This window comes from Eschrichtius robustus, chromosome 1 (genome assembly GCF_028021215.1).
Source record: "Eschrichtius robustus isolate mEscRob2 chromosome 1, mEscRob2.pri, whole genome shotgun sequence".
NCBI classification, from domain to species: Eukaryota; Metazoa; Chordata; class Mammalia; order Artiodactyla; family Eschrichtiidae; genus Eschrichtius; species Eschrichtius robustus.
The window spans coordinates 45,971,312-45,992,561 of record NC_090824.1 but is presented as its reverse complement, the minus strand read 5'-3'; the positions used below and the strand labels follow the sequence as shown (position 1 = coordinate 45,992,561).

Sequence of the window (21,250 nt, the reverse complement as noted above, 5' to 3'; positions counted from 1 at the left end):
GTTAGCTGTCATTTAGTCATAGAACCCTGACCCCCATAGACCTCATAACGGTCAAACTGTGAGCAGACCCCAAGGAGGCATCCTGCTGGCAGCCCGGGGGCTGGGAAGGGCTGAGGGTGACTGATGGCCTCTGTTCTTCCCTCTTGGCTCTCACAGCCGCGGCTTCGGGCAGTCCAACTCCCTCCCGACGGCTGGCTCTGTGGGCGGTGGCATGGGCAGACGGAACCCACGCCAGTACCAGATCCCCTCCCGGAATGTCCCTTCCGCCCGCCTTGGCCTCCTGGGCACCAGCGGATTCGTCAGCTCCACCCAGCGCAACACCACAGCCAACCCCACCATCATGAAACAAGGAAGACAGGTCTGCTTGGCCCCGGGGAGGAGGGTGGGCGGGCCCGGCTCAGGACGTACCCCCAGACAACCCCAAGGCGAGAGGAGAGGCCCAGGGGGGCTAGACTGAGGACAGTTGTCCCTGTGGCTCAGAGGTTGTTTGCACTGTTTCTCGGGAAGACAAAGCGAGGCCACGGCAGCAACTGGCTTTGTGGGGATTTGTGTAGGCTGCCCCACGACCGCTTTAACCTTGGGGGCCCTGCACACGGGGGGCCTTCAGGAAGAAATGCAAGACCTATTTCTTCTTTGCCTTGATCCTTGACCTGCCCCAGCAGATCCCACTGCCTTCCAAATTTGGCTTCCAGAGCATCTAAGGGCTTTCTTAGCCTTTTTATCTGAGGCAAATAGCTCCTTTGTCGTGGTCCCAGCTGTGGTGGAGAACCCACAGGAAGGAGCCTGAGAAAGGCTGTCAGAGGGAGAATTGAAACATTCTCAGTCGGTCAAGGCCAGGCTGCCAGAGATTCTCGCCGTGGGATTTAGAGCCAACCTCTGTCCCCTGGCTCCTCGTCCCATTAGTCCCACCCTCCCACCCAGTGCCTCCCACCTGTGTAGCCCCTGCTTTGTGGGGACTCTGCAGGGCGGGGCTGGGGGTAGAGGGACACCAAGTGAGTCTGAGGTTCTGGGTTGTCATGAGAAACTAAGGGATGAGAGCTTGATTTAAAAACAGGAAACAGTTCCTGGCAAGACGGGCAAGATTCACTCCCCCCAGGGACGCAGCACAGGGTAGGAAAAAGCCCCACTCTCTGACCATTGTGGGAAGCCCCCAGATGGGTCCAAGAGGAAATCACTGCTAGGACACCCGCGTAATAATAAACACAGAAGCTGAGTTGTGCCAGCTCTTTGCCAGCTGAGAGGTTCTTTTTTCTCCTCCTTGCTTTGTAGTAAATTGTAAGAATCTCACAGAGAAAATCAAATGAGAGCCCTGAAATAGTTTGTGCTCTTCGTTGCAGACATTTATAGAACTCCCCCCATTTCCTAGAAAAGTGATAGGAAAAGCAAAGGCAACAGAAGGGATAAAAAGAGTTTTGGAGCTAGCAAGGGAGATTGGTGTCCAGATTAAGCTGAGGCTTAGAAAGGAGACTGGGGCTGAGGAGGTTTCGCCGGGGGTGGAAGGGGGAGATTGAACGGAATCTGAAGCCCCTCTCTCTAAATAAGCAGATGGATTGCGCTGGCCTATAAGCCCTTTCTCAGAAATTAGCAGAGAGTCCTCCCAGGGTACTTGCCTCCTGGATTCTGGCTGGGGGCCCCCCCAGGTGTCCGGACTAACGGGTTCTGCTTTCGTGTTTCTCCCTAGAACCTCTGGTTCGCCAACCCCGGGGGCAGCAATAGCATGCCAAGCCGCACCCACAGCTCAGTCCAAAGGACCCGCTCGCTGCCTGTGCACACTTCACCACAGAATATGCTGATGTTCCAGCAGCCAGGTAGGGCCCAGCCCTCCATCCCTCGCTCTCCTCTCGGGGAGGCCAGGTCGCCAAAATAGATGCCCCAGTGAACCCAGGCAGAAAGTGCTTAGCCTCAACTGTCACCATGCATTCTTTTGAGCTTATAGAAGCCTTTCCTTTTTTAAACCGTGCCTTGCCAGCATGAATAGCGGCTGGTTGGCTGGGAGCCAGCACACGGAGCTCGAGTTGGTTGCGATCTGTTGGGGGTGTTTTTGATCCTAGTTATATTTCTAGATTGATTAACCCAGAGATATTACTGGGGGGTTTTCAGGGGGGAGTTGGGAGGGGTTTCATGTGTAGTGTGTGTGTCGTTGGTATATACGTGGGGGAATGTGTAGATAGTGAGACAGAGAAAGAAAACTTGACGGTGCTGATGCTGAGAGACCTCTCCCTGGTTTGGGAGTTCCTTGCACACGTGACCGCTGGTCCAGCCATCTTCCCTTTACTTGGTTAAAGAGCAGCTTGGTGCACCTCGTGTCAATTTCACCTTTGACCACGCCTCCTCAAACAGAGTAGCCAGAATTACATACATGTGCAGGCCAACAGATGCCTGCCCCTTTTTCTGTGCAGACAGTGACCTCTTAGACTCCATGAGTCATACAAAGCCCCGCAAGCAATTACTACATGGGTTGCACCTGGAAGAAGGTCCTCACCCTGGGTAGACGTGCTCTGTACCATGTCTTACAGGAGTCTGAGGGGAAATGTCACTGTGGCCTGGGTGGGCAAGGAAGCTTCTTAGAGTCATAGGTGAGCTTCAGGGAGCAGAGGGTGAAGAGATGGAAAGAGGAGGGTGGCGTTGCAAGCCGAAGGAGCTAAGAGAGCAAGACTGCAAGGGTATCAAGTCCCACGGCGAGTCCCGCGGCGGCTCGGCAGAGGGGTCAGGCTGAAGTAGCGGCAAGTAGACCAAGGGAGCTGGAAAGACTGCAGCCGAAGGTGAGACCCTGAATCCAAGGCCGAGGAGCTCAGACTCCAGCTGCTCTCAGTGGGGAATCGATAAAAGATTTTGAGCAGTAGGGGGTGAGACAGGGCTAAGCATGGAGGAGTGAAGGGCGGGCAGGCTGGAGGAGGAGAGGCCACGAGGGAGAAGGGCGGGTGTTGATAGCAGGGAACCACCCGGGCACAAGGTATGTCAGGAAAGGAGGGGACACCCACATACTCCAGATGCTGGTTGAAAGTTGCTTCTTGACTTCTAGAACTCTATACATATTCGTGCATTTTTGTTTTAAAGCTCCTTTTCTTCATTTTGATACTTGCTATTTTTCTTCCCAGGAAGAAATACTTGATAAAATTTGGGGGTTGTGAAGGCCCTCTCCCTGGGTCATTTAGTCCCAGCCTCTGTTTTCATGTAGAATTATGTAGGATCCATTGCCAGTAACAAGAGAATCTGGACAAGATTTGAAGACATCCTGGGCACGAGACCTTTCACCTTAAATGAATAGTTCACCCTGACCTCAGCCCCAGGACTGCAGCCCAGCCACCGTGCAACCTCATGGGAGCCCTCGCGTAGCCGACCACGCTCTTCCAATCCTAACACACTTGTGGCCTTCTCCATTCTTTCCTACCTCTTTTTACCTCCCTGAACCTCTCTTCCAAGTCCTCAGTCATCCTCTTTGTCCCCCATCTTAATTGGGCAGACCAGGCCCACCAGGAAGAGCTGGGCCATCCCTGGGAGAAGAACCATTTGGGTCTGTTGATATGAATCCTACATCTGCACTATGTTTCCCCTCTGCTGTTATACAGCAATGCTGAACAGTTGGCTTATGCTCAGGTCAGCTATGACCCTAAGATTGTTTCCACCCTCTTCCCATGAAGCCTCTTGTTCCCACAGTTAAAGAATCAAATAATACCAAACGGCTTGTAAGAGAAAGTGACTCCCCCTGCCCTCCCCTCCCAGCCCATAGTCCCATCTCCAGAAGCAGCACTTCCAACTGTTTTCAGTTTTCCTGGTAGTTATCTGCAAGTCTCTCAATAATGTTCTTCCCATACTGGACTTAGAACTCTAGAACCCTAGAACCCTTGGGTTATTGTTGTTGCTGTTGTTTTAATTAACCTCTCACCTGAGCATGACAAACCCACTTCCAGCAAGGCCCTGATGAGCCACGGCATTTCTAGTAACCACGGCATGGGGACAGGCCTGCTCCATATTTCCTGATTGCAAATACCCTGGGTAGGGCTCAGCAGAAGCCACTCCTCAGTCCTGCCCAGCACCCTTGGCCCATGTGGGGTGGCTCTTCCTGAGACATGGCCATGAAGGGCAAGGCAGGGCACAGCTGTGACCCAGGATCCCTGGCTAAAGGGAAAGCAGGCTGCAGAAAGTCCCCCCATGGGCGCAGAAAGTTCCTCCTCAGCCTTTGCATCTAGGGCCTGAGGGCCAGGGGCTGGGACTAGACCATAAGCATCACATCAGGGAGGCAGAAATCAGGAAGGCAGAAAGCAGCTTTCATCTTTACACAAGCAGTAGTAATTGTGAACGCAAAGTGGAATAGAGATGTGTGACCAACCCAAAATTAAATACTCAGAAAACTGTGCTACATTCCAACATAGTGGTTTCCTCCTGGCCATTAGATGTCTTCAAAGCACCCATTTTGAACCATCTGAGCAAATCTTGAAGACTACAATACATTCTAAAGAAGTTTGGATTCTATACACTTAAAATAATCCCATCAAGATGATGGAATGTCTCCAAAGAATAAAGAAAAGCCAGGGGGCTAGAACCAGCCTCCAAGTTGTATATCAATTCATCAGTCACCGTGCTTGAATTTGCGAGACACTTCCTTCTTTCCTGGACCTACAGAATCCGTGGGCCCCTTGGAGGCCAGGGCAGGAGGGGTGGTTCTTCACTTCATTCCCATGTGGACAGATTTGAGATGTTTCTCAGGACAAGCCAGGAGAGCCATCGGTGATTGTTGCCTCTTGCTGGCCTGTGGGATGAGTAAGAAACACGAAGCTGGTCCTCCCAGAGAGAGGAGGACAGGGTCTGATACCATCACCGGGGGGTGACAAGCTCAAAATCAGGGTGGCGCCTGGCGAGAGGGGTCATGTTTCTCCGAGAGGTAGGGTGTTTTCCCAACTGGAAAATTAGTTTGGAAGCTGCTTGCAGAATGACACCTTATCTTGGAAGCAGAGCCTGCTGACCTGGGCTCCGCCACCCTTGGGATCAGAGAGGATCTCAGAGCAGCCCTGGCGTGACACTAGGAGGCCACGGAGGCTCCTTGCCACCTAGAGGGCCTGACAGGAAAGGGCAGAGGGGGCCAGCAGCTGACTTCAAAGGAAAAGCATGGAGAAAGGTAGACTGGGCAGCCTCACAGGGGACCTCATCCTTCCCTTGCACAAAACCATGCGCAAACTACCTTTGGTACTGGACCACCCAGATGTGAGACGGGTAAGGCAGTGCCTTACCTGGCAGCATTTCATGATGTGACGTATCTGTTCTCCATCGCAAACCTCCCCTGTGCAGCGGCTCATGGCTGGAATCCTTCCATCGTTAGAATACCTGGGAGCATAGTGCACAAAGCTGTTATCATTCCTTTCTCCTTAGTGTGAGTGAGTTTCGGACTCCTTCCAGAGAACTGCCTTTAGAAAGAGAGGGGAGAGGGGGAGGGCCGTCAGTGCACTGGCTCCACTGAGGGGACGGAAGGGGCTGCCCTGCGGAAGCAGAGGCCAGAACAGGGACCCACTTAGAGCACCTGATCAACATTTGCTCCCTCCTTCTAGTAATCCAAGGCAAACAGCCCTGCTCAGGACTGGCAGAGAATGGGCAGAGAGGTTGGCAAATGAATCAATTCTTTCACAGCCAAGAACCCAGCTGGGTCTGTGCCCCGCTGCTTCTGAGAGCCAAATTCAGGGAGACCGACTTGGGGCAAGATGGTACAATAGTGTTGTGTGCCATAGTCTCCTCATCGTTTTTTGTGAAAACGTGGGTCCCATAGGATTTCCGCAGCACTTAGTTCTGCAGGTCTAGGAGTGAGGTCCCCAGAGAAGAGCTCCATTCCCCACAGCAGATTCAGGGAGCGACTGAGTACCTGTGTTCCCTGCCGCCCGCCCACCACTACCAGCTCTGCACGGCCGCATTGGCCCATTTCCCTGCCCGCACTGATCTCTTTTCCTTTTGACACCATTCTCCCCCTTTCCTCTTGGTTCCCGCCTTCCCTTTATCTTCCTTCCTCCCCTCATCACAGCTGTGCAGCTCCCACTTCTGCATTCCCTGCCCCTTCCTCAAGAGCCTGACTTTCCTAATTTCTCGCCTTCCAACAACCCACTTCTCACTCAACCAGACTCAAAGCCCTCCTGGTTTACTCAGCAGAGTGGCCTCAGCTGTCCTTGACAAAGTGGGATTCTCAAGGTTTTTCCTAGAATGCCCCAACCTGTTTCTTATTCTAAAGTCCTAAAAACATTGGCCCCTTTACCTCAGCCTCAGGGACTTGGAGAGAGCGGCAGAAGGACACTTCAGGTGCCACAGCCATGAGACTCAGCTGCAATGGCTGCTTCGGCCAAGAAAAAGCCACGTGGGGGTCCCCCAGGTGGACCCTGCAGCAACACCTCATTAGGGAAGGGCGCTGCTTCCTTCCGGAATCCTCTTGACCCTGGGCCTGAATGATGGCAGTCCCTGTTCTTGTGGGACTTCTGAAAAGGCACAATTTGAAAGTCCCACATCAGCCTAGACTTTGGGCATCCTAGAACTGGGGATCCTCAAATACATGCTAAATACTGGAAGAGTCTGATGGGGAGGGGAAGAATCCCTCGTACTCAGAGATGCCATCCGAGCTAAGGAAACAGGCCTGCTAGGGCAACAGGACAGAAGGCTCAGAGTCTATCCTTTTTGCCCTCCCGAAGACTCGAAACTACACCTGCCCAGTCCGTTACAGCTGGGGGCCCAGGATAAACGCGATGAGCCCCCAGGCTGAGCAGGAGCAAGGACAAGAGTTGGCCTGTGGCCCATGTGGACCTGTGGGCAGGAGCTGCCCAAACGCTTAGTCCGGGCATTGAGAGCTCTGCCCACCAAGCCACCCGTGGCTGAGGGCTTCCAGCCGAGATGGAAGCTGCTCTTCACCCGTCTGGTCTCCCGCTGTCTCATGTGTGCAGGGGGATGCCACGGATCTGTTTTTATCAAATACACAATTAAAAAGTCACACTATTAGGAAACTCTGGAGTGTGAACATACGGGCTTCTTCCAAGACTTAGAATTTTTCAAAGCTGCTCTGAGAGTGATTGGGAGCCATGACTCCCCCGTGCAACAGAGGGAGAGCTGGAGGATAAAAAGCAAGCACGCCGACTTTCAGCCTAAAAGAGCAGCCACTAGGGTTTGGAGATTCTGGAGCAGAGAGCTCCACATTTCTCAGCCCCCCTTTTTTGGAACACGCAATCCCAGGCTTGGAAAATGCCATTTTGCTGCGTGTTGGCAAGAAATCCTGCAGCTGAAACACTTCTCTCCAAATGTCGAGCATCTTTATTTATCCAAATCTCTCCACAGTGTTTGTTTAAAGGGGAGTGCTAGAGAGTAAACTAAATTTTACAATGAGCATATGGATGGCTGTAACTGCTGGGGTGTTTTTTTTTTTTATTTGCCTACTGGCTATATATAAAATTGTGTTTCTATTTTATAGATTTCACACCCTGAAGGCTGCTAATTTTTGCATGCATATGATTTTCACATGAATGGATGAAAATACTAAAATACTCTTCCCTCTGGGTTGTCTAATTGCCCGACCCTACTCAGAGCAGTGGTGGATGCGGGTGTGGGGAAACCAGCTTCCCTAGAAGCCCAGTCGTCCTCTGTCTGCTCATGAACTGGCACAGTTGTCTTTCAGACCCATCGATGCTGGAACTGGTGTCAGAAAGAACCTTATCTGCTCCCCGGTGTTCTTCATATCGATCCATTCTGCCAACCTTCTCTTTTGAGAATTTTAAATAACGGAAACGACATCTGCCTCTGAATTAGCTGGTAATGGGGAACACAGATTGCAGGGAAGGCTGAAATGTATAGCTCCTCGAGGAAAACAAATACTTTGGTTTTGCCATTGGTTTCAACTTCCTCTCCTACCAAACCATCAACCTCATTTTTCATTCCCTCCCCGCTCTGGCCCCAAGCGCCCCCTAGTGGAGATGCGAAGGAGCCAGGAAATGGCCTGCAGTTTGGGCCGCAGGATCCTTTCCCCACTTTACAGATGGGAGAGCTAAGGCCCAAAGAAGGGAACAGCTTCCCGGGGTCACACAGGAAGGCAGTGGCAAGGCTGAGGCTCCCCAGGCACTCAGAACATATCCCACTGCTGATTTTTTCTGCCCTCCCCCATAGGCTTTCACAGTTCTGTCCGAGTTTCACAATAGCTGTCAGTTTCCTTCTATTTCCATCTTTTTCATCACTCCATAGACAGGTATGAGGTGTGCAGAAGGCCATGGCTGGGTATCATGGGAGAGTCAGAGAAATCTGAGAGCATCGTTGCTGTCTGCAAGGCACTTCCAAACTAGTTAAGGGTGTTCAAGAGTTCCACAGGATGGGGAGGATGGGGGAGGTGCTGATGGTGAGCCCCAGCACGACAGAGGAGGCTCAGGGGTGCCTCCCCCTTGGAGGAGGAGGGATCAGAGCCTGGAGAGATAGGGAGGGTGCACATGGTAGAGGGGGGGCTTTGTGGTTCGAATGCACAGTATTGTCCTGGGTAGCGGGAACCCACAGAGCAGACGTCTCAGCCCTTGCTTCTCAGTGCTTGGAGTTTGAGAGTGTTGACAGGCACGGCAGGCATGCAGTGTGCAGTGGAGCACCAGCTCTGGGGTGAGACCCGTGTGGGTTCCTGTCCCAGCTCCGTGTCAGCTGGCTAGCCTTGACAAGTCACTTAGCCTCTGGGAGCCCCACTTGAGAACTGGATACCGAGCAGGGTCTTGGACTCAGAAGAGGCTCTTGCCAGGCTGTGGTTTCCATTTCCTGCTCCTTGCAATGAAGCAGAAGTGCACCAGGCCCCAGTTCTAGGCACAGGGAGCAAAGCCAAGTCCTGCTCCAATGAAGCAAACATTCAACTGGGAGGAGGTGACAAATACACACATGTCAGGTGTTGGTGATGGCTATGAAGAAAAATAAAGCAGAGAAAAGGGATGGGGTGGGAAAATTCTGTTCACATACAATGAACAGAAAGTCCTTTCCAAGGAGACAGTAGAGCCAGAGACGTGACAGCAGGCAGAGAGTGAGCCATGGAAATGTCCAGAGACCAGCATTCTGGGCAGAGGGAACAGCAGTGCAAAGGCCCTGGGGTAGAAAAGGGCCTGGTAGGGAGTGAAGGAAGGGGTTGCTGTACGAGGGCAGAGAGGTAACAAGGGGCCAGGTCTTCGGGGCCTTGCAGGCCATGGCAAGGGGCTGGCTTTTACTCCGATGGGAAGCCGCTGGAGGGGTCTGAGCAGAGGCCTGGCAGACTGTGACCATGACAGCTATTTTTAGTCACCAGTTTTCTTCCAGCTGCAATGGACTCAGTGTGTCTAACAGACTCAGAGATTGGTTGAACCCGCGTCCAGTTCACCCTCCGCGCCGGCCCTGTTGGTCTCTCCCACCCCGTCCCCCAAGTCCTCCCAGGGAGGCACTCCAAACCCTCACCCTGGCAGGTGGAGCCAGCAACACCATGCCTACTTCCTCCTTGCTCTCAGAGCCCCTGTCACCAACGGAACCCTTTGTCCCTTGCAGAATTCCAGCTTCCCGTGACTGAACCTGACATCAACAACAGGCTGGAGTCCTTGTGCCTCAGTATGACCGAGCACGCCCTGGGAGGTGAGTGCATCTTCCCCGCATGGCACTGCACACCTGGGAGAACCCCCAGCCACGTGCCATCCTCCACAGCTCGGGAGAGAGGGAAGGGCACAGGCCGGGGAGGCAGGGGACAAGGAGGGAGAGGGAGAGTGGCTGCAGGGTGCTGTCGGACCCTTGTCAAGCCACACCATACACAGTGGCCCCCAGCGCCCTGCTCCTCCTCCTTCTCTGGGAGGTGACTCGGGTCCCTGGAGACCGAGGCTGCCCTCTTTCCCCAGAGGCTCCACCCCCCAGGGCACACTGGAGTCCCAGCCCCGCAGCTGTCCTAGCCCAATGCGGGCGCTGGAGGAGCCAGGAACACAAGACGTGGCTTTTAGTGGAAACATTCCCCCACAGCACTGGATTCCTTCCTTCTCGGCACTAGATCCCCCAGTCCGGTCCAAGCATATCCCAACTTGCTCTAAAAATAGAATTTCTGAAACCAAAATCCCTCCTTGTTTTTACATCTCCCTGTTCCAATGGCTTCCACGACGCCCAGGGCCCCAAGCAGTCCGAGGCGTCCTTCGCAGTGTGACAGGGACGGTCTAGTTGGATGCGCCAGTGGTGTGCAGGGCTGCAGCCCCTGGAGGAGCTCCCAGAAGCAGCTGGGTCGTCCCACTGTGTGTTTGGTCTGCAGCCCTGCATCATCACAACAGCCCTGGGAGGCCTTCAGTGCCCTCCTGGTACTAAACGTGTGCCTTTCTCTGGCCTGGACTCACTGCCAGCCCTGGGGATGTTTGGCAGGCAGAGGAGAGATGTCCGCCCCTTCCTGCCAACCTCCAGGGAGGCTGTGAGTCATGGAGATTGAGACAGGCCTCCTGTGACCCTTCCCGACAGCCCTGTCCGGTCTGGACGTGCTCACCCACCCCAGAGCCAGAGATGGGTACACGGAGAGGCACAATTTGTGCTAGCCCAGCAGCAGCAGCAAAAAGAAAGGCTGTCATAAGCCACTGCTCCAGAGAGCTTTGTCCTCCTGACCAGGGATGTTTAGATTTTTAGTCTCTACAAACACAGTCTTATCCTGAAACCAAATAGGACAAAAGTAAATGCTCTGTGTGGAGCAGAGTACAGGCCGGGACTGCACCCACCTGACCTCACCCATGCGAGGTTCTCCATAGCCTGGAGAAAGCCTCCGCTCAGTACCAGAAGGGAGCTAGCTGAAGGCCTCCCAGGGCTGCTGAGCAGACAGTGGGGTGCACAGCTCCCTCCGTGACCCCCCGCTGGGGTTCCGGGGCACCCCCTTTGCAAACACCACTCTCTCCCTTGGCCATTCAGTTCAGATCCTAGAAGCTTCGCAGCATCACTGGTTCACTCCTGGTACCTCTGCGTGTGGTGCCACCAGCACCTCTTCTCCAGGTAACCAAGGAGATTGGGTCAGCACCCTGACAGCCCCTGAGGAGTAATGGGAAACAACCCAAAGGTCCATCAGCAGATGAATATGGACGGACAAGATGCACTCTAGCCACTCAGTGGAATGTCCTTCAGCCTTGGAAAGGAATGAAGTACTGTTACGTGGCTGATCTGTGAAAGCATTATGCTAATGGGTGAAAAAGCCAGACACAAAACGCCACACCGCGTATGATTCCCTTAATGTGACATGTCCGGAAGAGGCAAACCTACAGAGACAGAAGGCAGATCGGTGGTTGCCAGGGTTTGGAGGGAGGTGGGAATGGAGAGTGGCTGCTAATGGGCACCAGGTTTCTTTTGGGGGTGACAAAATATTCTGGAATTAGATGGTGATGATGGCTGCACAACTCTTGTGAATATGCTCAAAACCACTGAATTGTACACTTTAAAAGGGTGAAATTTGTGGCGTGCAAATTATATCTCAGTTTTGTCCTAAACGGAAGGCCTCCGGACCTGAGCCTTCAGGCCAAGCTCAGCCCCCTGTAGGCAGCCCAGGTGCCCTCCCACCTGACACCTGACAGGGGCTGGCTTGCGGGGCGACTCCACTCAGTCCTGCATTGCCTGTGAGAGTCAGCCAGGAGGACTGACCTCCCCCCGGGCTTGACAGATCTCAGGTAATTGGTGTGTCGGAAGCTCTTATCAATCCGCCAAGTACTAACATCATCATCATCATTAATAGCAGTAATGCCAAATGCTCTTTATTAAAGGGAGGTCTTCATTGAAAGACTTCATTTTTAGCCTGTTCTTCTATTTTTACAGGAAACATCTGTGAACTGTTTTTTTTGCTAATGTTTTCATGTTGTTAATCTCCTAAGCCTTTTTATTGCTGTGTTTTTTCTCAATAATCCTCTCTGGTGGGAAGCCTCGTAAGCAGCTTCCTGAGCAGGGAATGCAAATTAGGTTCAGGGTGGCCCAGTTGGGTGCGGTGGCAGCGGTGTGCCCTCCCACTGTGACAGCACCTTTCTGCTGGCCGACCCCTGCCAGGTGCCAACGGAGATGACTTTGCTGGGAACAGAATTTCTGCCAGTGAGTGAAGTTATCTTACACGAGGATGAATGACTAGGGAGAGGAAAGCAGAGTAGTAAAAGATGTTCCTCTGCTGGCATCTCAAGAAAAGAGGGGAGAGGTGTCCAAGTTCCTAGGACACCACATCCCAGGATGGCCATTCTAATGGGGCTGCTCCCCGGGCCCCAAGCCTTGGGGCCCATCGTTTTGTGCTGGCATCTCTGCTCTTTCAGTCTCCTCCAGTAACTGCTGCCCTCTCGGTGTTGGTCTAAGCTACTTTTCCCTGGCCTTCCCTATCCATCTCTTCTTTTCTCTCCCCAGGCCCCTCCGACAGAACCGGTGAGGAAGCCCAGGGGGTGGGTTGCCTCTGCCATCTTGGTTTGTGAGTCTTTATTTAAGGCTTTCATCTGGCTCTGCTGGGCTTGCTCCTGACTGGTGGCCCCAGGTGTTCAGAGAGACTCAGTACCAGCAGAATGAGTCTGCGAGGCTCCGCCCGGCAGAATGGCGTCCATAGTGAATCAAACCATAAAGAGGAATGCACGGTCCATCCTCGGACGTTCTGGGGTTTGTGCTTCACCTGATCCCGTTGTCGTTCCTTCTCACCTTCTCTCCTCACTTCTTCTTGGGACTTAAAGCTCCACTTATAGCCGATATAAGTGCAAATCGGGAAAAGGCTCCACTTTCTCAAGACATTATTCTGCCTTTCATTTGAAATTTGCCATAATAATTATAAAACCTATGATGGTTGCATGTGAATGGTGCCCCTTTGAGTTGTGCAGTGCACGACCCGCACAACTGTAAATGGTGAGTCTGGACTTAACCTACTGGTCATTTCCCTGCAGGTGAATACCGACCATCACCCTTGGAGGATGAGGTATAGGGTGAGAATTCTGTGAAAATGCAACTTGGGGCTGGGTTAGTTGAGATTTTCTTGTTTTCAGCTTCTCACTTCAACAACTATGAAAGGTTGACATTAATGAATGGACGAGTGAGGCCCAGCAAGAGTGTGCACTGCGCTTCTACAGACGAGGGAGTGGCCTCTGCACCCTCACCCCACCCACACACGTGTGTGTGCACACATACACACACTCACTGTTCTCCCACAGCCAGTTACCACTGCTGAGCCACCACTCAAGAGGCTAAGGTTGACATGCGTGGAAGGCGGGGAGAGGTGATTCGTTCACATCTGGGGACCTCTAGGATTGATAATCTGAAACAACAGATGCTCTCAGGGGCCATTTGCTTCCCTTCTTTAAAATCTCTAAAAAATCATGTAGAACTTTACACACACACACACACACACACACACACACACGAGTACAAGTAAAACTGGGAAAATCTGTAAGATGGGTAGATTACATCAATGTCACTATCTTGGTGGAAATACTATACTATACTTTTGCAAAATGTTACCTTAGGGGCAAACCCAGAAACAGAGTGCTATTTCTTATGTGGACCTACAGTGATCTCATTAAAAATCTGAATGAAAGAAACATTTTTCCTCCAAGTCCCTGCTGGCAAGATGCCAGCCTGGCACCACCCATGAGGCGGCCAGGAGACCCCTGCAGTGGGCTCAGTGCTCCTCTGTGTCACTTAGGTCCTCCAGCTTTCCCTGGAACAGTTGGCCACGCCCCTCTCACACCTGAGCTATGCCCACTGCATCCAGACGCACCTCTGCTAGACGGGCCTTGTGATGCAGAGGTTTAGACCAAAACACATCTACTGACATGCGGACATCAGCGAAACCAGGGAGGCATCCTGCATCCCATCCTGGCCTTCATTTAGTGGTCACTGAACATAGTCATTTCTACCTCCTATGACTAATCCATGCCTCTCTCTGCTCACTGGAGAAACTCTAGCATGGACCATTGTAGGGACCTCTTAACTGGTCCTCCTGCCACCAGCCATGCCAGAGAAACCATTCTGAAGTCAAATCTGGTTACTCTACCACTTATAAATCCCCAAATACCTATGTCCAAGCTCCTGTTAATAGTACACAAGACCCTCATGGTCTGATTCTGGGGACTCTCCCACAGTCCCGTGTGAAAAGGGGTTGGGCAGCCGTCGGCTCCCTCTGTGGTCTGGCTCACTCACGGCCTCTCCTCTCTGACAGGCATGTCCCCCACCTTCTCTATAGCCTGGTTTCACCGATTCTCCATAACACTGACATGGCATATGCTGGGTGGCCTCAGCGCTCTTCCATGTCCACTGGATCTTTCAGTTCCAGGTGCCAAAAAAAAAATCTCACCCTGGTGTCTCTGCCCCCGATCAGATTCTTGAGACAGAGAATCTGGATCAGTTTGGGTCAGCTGCATCCCCCTGGTCTGCTCAGCTGTGATCAGGGATCGCAATCACCACCACCTCGTCCCCGGCCTTTTAGCAGGGACTCAGGGGGAGAGGGAGATGCTCCCAAAGAAAGGGACATGAGCTGGACAGGTCCACCTGCATGTGTATTGCAAAACCTAGCTGGCTCTCTGCCGTATCTCCTGCCACTCCTCCTGTCCTTCATCCTAAACCTCCAACCCGCCCCCAGGCCCCCCATTTGATGAGCAGCATCACGCCTGTACATGAGCTGTATGCCCTCCCCACCCTAATACTCTCCTGCCTCCTCTTTTCTTCTCTTACCAGACCATCTACAAAGTCATTTCCTTTCTCTGTGAAACCATCCTTGACTTCCAAGGGCAACCTAAACACTCCTTCCCCCATGTTCCTGCTGTGCCTGGTACATACTCCATTACAGCAACTATCCCTCATATGTCATTGTCAGTTTACATGTCTGTGTCCTGTCTAGGATATATATATACTTGGACTAAGTGTGAGGATTAGGTCTTTTCGTCTTGGTTTCCAGGCTCAGTATGGCTCCTGGCAAAAATAGCTATGTTGAGTGGGTGGGTATGTGAAGAATGAGTGAATGGATGGATGGATGAATTTAACCCTTATCTGTCCTCAGAGACTGGCAGGTCCAACATGCATGACGCTGGAATCGGTGGGCATGAATGGAATTGCTTTGCTCACCTGTGCCCATTGTGTCCTTCTTTCTCTCCCAGACGGGGTTGACCGGACCTCCACAATCTAGAGCTGAAGATGAGAGTGACCGCGCTGGCCGTGAAATCGACTGCTGCGGGTCCAGTGTTAGCCATCTTCAGGGTTGCACAGAATCCTCCAAGATACTTTGCAGCCTTTTTTTTTCCCCTGGTCCCTCTCCCATTTTGATTTTATGAGAGCGTAGGTCGTCCTTGTAAACATATCAGTAGACCTGGGATTGGTTATTTTGTCATTTGTTTCTGTCGTGGGATGGCTTGGTGTGGGGCATGGGGAGGGATCTCTAAGGGAAACATAGGACTGGGAGCGGGTGGAGGGAATGCAAGTGGCTTCTTGGATGGAAATGAGGGGGAAAGAAAAGAGGGTACCGCTTGGAAAGAGATGAGAGACTTGGGAGGGAGGCAGAAGCCCCAGCCCTTGGGAGCCTTCTCAGAAGCCTGCCTTCAGAGTCAGGCCCCAGGAGGAAGGCACGGATGCCTGCGACCAAAGCACAACGGCGGCTCGCTCTTTTATGTCTCCCCTGATTGGATTCCCTGAGGCCCCTGCTTGAAATCCAGCCGCAGAAGAAGTCCACATGGCAACGGGGGCAGGAAGGGAGAAATTCCCTCCAACAAAATTTCAGATAAACTTTGATTTGTGTATTGTTTACATAACAATTTTAAAGGGTACATAATGTGTAAAGAGTTGGGATAGAACTTTTCTTCATACTATGGTTTTTGTAAAGGATTTGTTGCTATGGATTCATTTATTTCCTCTATTTTTATAATAGCAGCAGGGTCGTCTTTTTAAATGGCTGCCAAGCTCTGCTTGTCGGGAAGACGGAGCAGTCACGTAGGCCTGAGTTGTGTCTCCCACCTGTAGGTGGGAGAAGTGTGTAGGTGGAGTTGAGGATGTGGCTGGAGTGGGCGGAGCAGTGGGAAGGGCGCCACCATGTGATCGGTTATGGGATTGCGCGCAGTCACCTAGAGAGTCTAAAGGAATCCTGCTGCCCTTTCTACGCTGGATTTGCTTCTCACCCGGAGAACCTCTTTCTCCCCACCCTACCATGGGGTGTCATCCTATCACTCCTGGCCTCTCTCCACACACACACACACACACACACACACACAGGTGGGTACAAGTTTCACTGGAGGAGAAAAGGCAAGGATGGATATTTTTCCCTAGCAAGAGGCCTTAATACCCAGATAATAAGCTCAAAAGGCCGCTTTTGGGGGGTTGCTCGCAGGAACCCCAGCCTGGGGGCTGCAGCCCCTTGGCTCGCTCACCGCTGAGCAAGAGGAGGAGAAGAGCAAGGTCCGGCAACAGTGTATAAACGGTCAGTCAGCAAGTGGCAGAGAGAGCTGCGGGGAGACGTCCCAGGTGGGCAGTGGAAGAAGATGTGAGAAAGGTCGACTTCATGATGGAAATGATGATTCTATCCCGTACGTCAGGGATTTGCTGTGTTGTCGGCTGATTTATCCACCCACACGGAAGGGAGACAAAACTACTACTTACATGGTGAGAGATTAACAAACTACGCTACCACGAAGTAATAGCTCTATTTCTTAAGGGCAAGAAAGACTACGTTTGGAATTTGATGCAATGGAGGGTATTAGAGGAAATCCAAGAGGAAATGTGCTCTGCGCTGGAAAATTGGGTTGTGTAAGTGATGGTGTGACAGCTCAGCCAGAGGCGAGATCAGGGAGATGGTAGGAGGCATGTTTATTGAATGGGTGTCTGGTACAATTTTTTGGGTTTGTTTTTTAGCAAAGTCAGAGTCGAAATTAAAGAGATCAGACCATGAAAATCACTGCGTTTGCTTGGGGTTATTTTTTTAAATAATGAAGTAAATACAATTTAAAAGGCCTTAATGAAACCCAAACAGCTTTCTTCTACCTTCAAGATTGAAAATGTACACCCAACACAGCCTTGGATGTTGTGAAGCTTGCAAAGTCTTCTTAAGGTCTAAAATGTGGGAACATCTTAACCACAGAGAGCCTTTAGCAAGCAAAGAACACATGAATCCACAACATCCTGCACTGCATTTTTTAAAAAAGAGTGGGGCTCTCCATGGGTGACTATGTTCTAAAGATGCAAATTCATTTGCAGAAAGAGGCAGCATTTTTTAGTTGATATTTTTTAACCAAGTGCCATTAACATTCATCCTCCACTCCCCTTTTCTAAGCAAGCTTAGGGTTACTTGGGGAATGTGTTGGGATGGACGATCATGTGTGAGCCGGGAAGGACAGGTCAAAGATGTTGAAGGCCAAAGGCAAGACCAGAGGGTTTGCGAAGGTGTGTTTTGGATGCTAAGAACGTTAATGGAAGAAAAAAACAATGGTATAACACATCTTGTGGAGAAATTAAAAAGCATTCAGATCTGCTGCAAAACACATATATCCATAAACACTCGGGTTGTTCAGAAAACAGATTGTGAACACAATCACATTAGCATGAATCCTTTAAAAGGAAGAAGACCTTAAAGTATTTGCAAATCTGAATTTCTATTTATTCCTTCACTGAATATAGAAACAATGGTTATCTGATTATTAGAGATATTATTTTGGATATGTTACTTATTAACTTGCTATGGCTGGTAACCATGATAAAGTCTGTTATTAATAACAACATAATTCTTTTTTTAAAAGAAAAGCTTATTTTTCATTGACTGTGTATAGATTTATCTACTTAGTTGTGTTTTGCTCTTAGTTTTAATTTTTTTTTAAGTTGAGTGTTCTGATAAATTTTAGGAGCCTGTCCCCACCTTGTTTTGAGTCCTGTGTTGACTGCAGGTATACAGCTCAATCTAAAAATCCTAAAGCAAAGGAACTTTATTTATAAAAAAAAAAAAAAATCAAACAGTTGCATGCATATAAGGCTGTGAAGTCGGATATTTAGTAATAAAGCGGCAGTGCCTTTTTTTGTATTTACCCATTGACCCCCAAATGCAACTGTTTTATATTAAGTAAATAGTAAACATTAAAAATCTCAGAGTAAAATCTATTTCACTACATGGGTTTTTTTTCTCCCCTTGTTCTGATTTAAGCAGTGTGTATTTGACATCTCTACATTGTCCCAGGGACAGTGGTGTTCTACGATATTGTTATCATGTATGATGTTTTATTGGTGCTTTTTATTCATAGTGGTTTCTTACCAGAAACAGTAGGAAGACACACATGAACTGTGTACAAGAAATGAAACATTGCTGCTGATATGTTTTGTTTTGTTTTCCACATGCTTTTTGAGTTTCACTTTTTAAACCAAGGGCCAGCAAACAAAATAGATGCCCTGAAGAGGGCGGCTGTTTGCACCAAGCTCTCCAATGCTGTGTATTGACGGTCCCTTTTTGGTACTCAGGATTGGAGCTAGAGCTGGGCCCCCTCTCCCATTCATTTGAAGAGACACTGAGGGAAACAAGGTTTTCTTTTGAGGTGTCGTCGGCTGCCTTTTACGGAATGGGAGCCTTCTCCGGGTCTTCTGTTCTTCTGCCCCTCTTGTAGCTACTGCCAGTGCAAGGTTTGTAGATGCACGTTCCCCCTCTGGAACCGGGCTCTCCCTGAGAGCCTGGGCTGGGGGCTGAGCTGGGTTGAATGCGTAGGCGCACAACCAGAAGGGCAGCAAGGGGAGGAGAAAGCAGCCCCCATCTCAGTGGCCCTTTGGGGATGTCTTGGGCAGGTGGCCCCAGCTTGGGTGCAGGGAAGCAGCCTAACCAAGGCGTTCAGGTGTGCCTGTTACAAGAAGGCCCTGGGGAAGGATAATTTGCACATGGGGCTGTGATAACACTAATGTTGATTTTTTGTTTTACAAGTCATCAGAGATGTTTGCAAAGTGAGTTTTACTTTTTTGTAATTCCTTTATCTTTACTTAAAGGTGAATGTGTATTCCTCTGGGAGGAATAGGAAGAAAACAGGAATGTTAATAATGTCAAACAGAAGACTTCCTCCCTTATTAATATATAACCCTCATGTATTTATGCCTAATGTAAGCTGACTTTTAAAAAGCTTTCTTTTGTTGCATGCCCCGTGCAGGCATCCCTATTGTACATGCATGCCTTTCATCCTGTTTTCCTGTATAAAGTTAGTGAACAAAGAACTATTTTTGCCTAGTTCATGTTGCCAAGCAATGCATATTTTTTAAATTTGTCATATATGGAAATAGCATGTTTGTTACATGTAAAAGCTTTACTGATATACAGATATACTAATGTTTGAAGAAGCTGTTCTTTGCAAGTGTACAGTTTTCAAATGTTACCAGTGAAACACCCTTGTGGTTTAAACTTGCTACAATGTATTTATTACTCATTTCCTCCCATGTAACTAAGAATCATGGCTATATTTCATATCAACGTTATATTGAAAGTGAAGGGAAATGATTAATACAAGGTTTTGTAACACTGGTGTGTGTCTTTTTTCATTTTCGTCAATATGATCGATTAGAAAACAAGAACTGAATCTTAGAAATAAGCCAGCCAGGAAGAATAAGCCTGACATCCCTGTAGACTGTTCCCCCCTGACCATTCTATGAAAACTGTGTCTTCCAACCGTGAGCTACTTTTTTTTAACGAAAAGGTAGGGAGAGAGGTGTAAAATTTTATGCAGCTTGATCTGTGCCCAGAGTAACCAATAAATGTATCACCTGACTTAGGGGCATGTTTCTAAATTAAAACTCTAACCTTGCAGGTGGTACTGTTTATAGCTTGCTCTCCACCCTCAGTGCCTTTGAAATCATATTTTACCCCTTAACCACAGCATAAACAGTAGCCTCCTTGGAGCCTTGTGGTTTTAAATACACATGGCTTGAATCTTAATACTTCTAATTCCAGTAAGATATATAATATACATTAATATAAATTCTAAATAATGTGTCAGTTAAGCATATGGTTGGAGAGACAAACCTGGGTTTGAATTCTGGCTCCAGCATTCTCTGGCTGTGTGATCTTGAGCAAGTTACTTAACCTCTCTGAGCCTTGGGTTTGGTTTGGGTTTTGGCCTATGACACTCAAGGTTTGTGTAGTTAAAACTCTAGTCCAAAAAAAAAAAAGAAAGAAAGAAAGGTAAAGACAAAATAAAACATAGGATACGGAGGTTATTACCACCAAAACCTAGCAACCTGAGATTTCTCTGAGGCAACCACAGCTTAACATTGTGACAGTGACCATCCAGTGACTGCCTTTCCGCCAGGCTCAAGCTGCTCAAGAGACTGGCAAAATCCAAAACGATCCCTGGAAAAGTGAAGAAATGCCTCGTAAGCTGAGACATTAAATGAAATTCCTCCTACAGTTAAATTCCCATAACCCAAATGAGCTCTATCTCGGTATTCTGTGAGGAGGAGATAGTGTACAAGAGAAAAGTTGAGCCTCACTTTTGAAATGTGTGGAATGAGGGGAGATAAGAGAGTTGTGAGATTAGAGGGACCATAAAGGGCTCAGCACGGTGCCCAAAACAGGGTTAGTTAGCAATTTATCAGTAGAGCTGTAGCTCTTTGTCAGCCATCTTTGTAATGGAATGTTCAATCCTAGAGAAAAGGTTACTCCTGTAGTAAAGTTTTCAGGAATCCCCCTAGCAGCCCCTCCCAAAAAGAGATTTAATTGCATTTACTGAAGGGGGATGAATATCTATATAGCGTACTGGCTCGGAAGAGGCTGCAATGGGTTTGAGCCAAGAATCCAGAAGCAGCACAGATGGGTACAATCAACTCATACTCTCCAAGCTAATGAGAATGGCAGCCCGGGGGAACAGAAAAAGGGACCAAACTCCTGTGAAAGTACCTTGGTTTTGTCCCTTGAACAGTCACTACATCTATATGTAGCCCTGACTCCTGATCAGTCCAAGACCTATTGTCCCCAGGGGCTGCGGGGAGGGCCTGGGGGTATCGAAAATCTCATCCATAACCAGAACCTAATCCTCTAGAAAGATGACCAGTCAGGGTGGATCTGGCCCCCCCCCCACCAAGCACAGTGTGTCAGCCCACACTTTGTCCAGGCCCCTTTTCCCAGTGAGCTGTGCTAGCACATCAAACTCAGGCACTGATCTCACAGGTACCGTTCCACAGGCTTCTGCAAGCACTCTCATTTTCTATCTTCCATCCACACATCACAAAACTTGAAAACTACCCCTTCCCTGGGCATTTCAGCCTCTGGATGCTTAACTGTAGCTCTAGGATGGCCTAGCTCACTCGGTGCTTCTCAAACCACCTGTGAATTTTAGTTGTAGGGGGTGGCTGT

At 49.8% G+C, this 21,250-nt stretch overlaps 1 protein-coding gene across 6 annotated transcripts in view; it reads left to right on the top strand.

Moving 5' to 3' along the window:
* SAMD4A (sterile alpha motif domain containing 4A) overlaps positions 1–19,420 on the top strand; it is a 224,660-nt gene extending 205,240 nt beyond the window's left edge. For 4 of the 6 annotated variants that reach the window (XM_068545268.1, XM_068545305.1, XM_068545277.1 and 1 more), the window contains 4 exons: positions 157–358; positions 1,682–1,808; positions 9,493–9,576; positions 10,951–15,047. In XM_068545268.1, coding sequence (XP_068401369.1) covers positions 157–358; positions 1,682–1,808; positions 9,493–9,576; positions 10,951–10,997 — 460 coding nt within the window. In that variant the 3' untranslated portion in view covers positions 10,998–15,047. The other 2 variants (XM_068545287.1, XM_068545313.1) reach the window with 1 other exon arrangement.
* Positions 19,421–21,250: the final 1,830 nt, after the last annotated feature.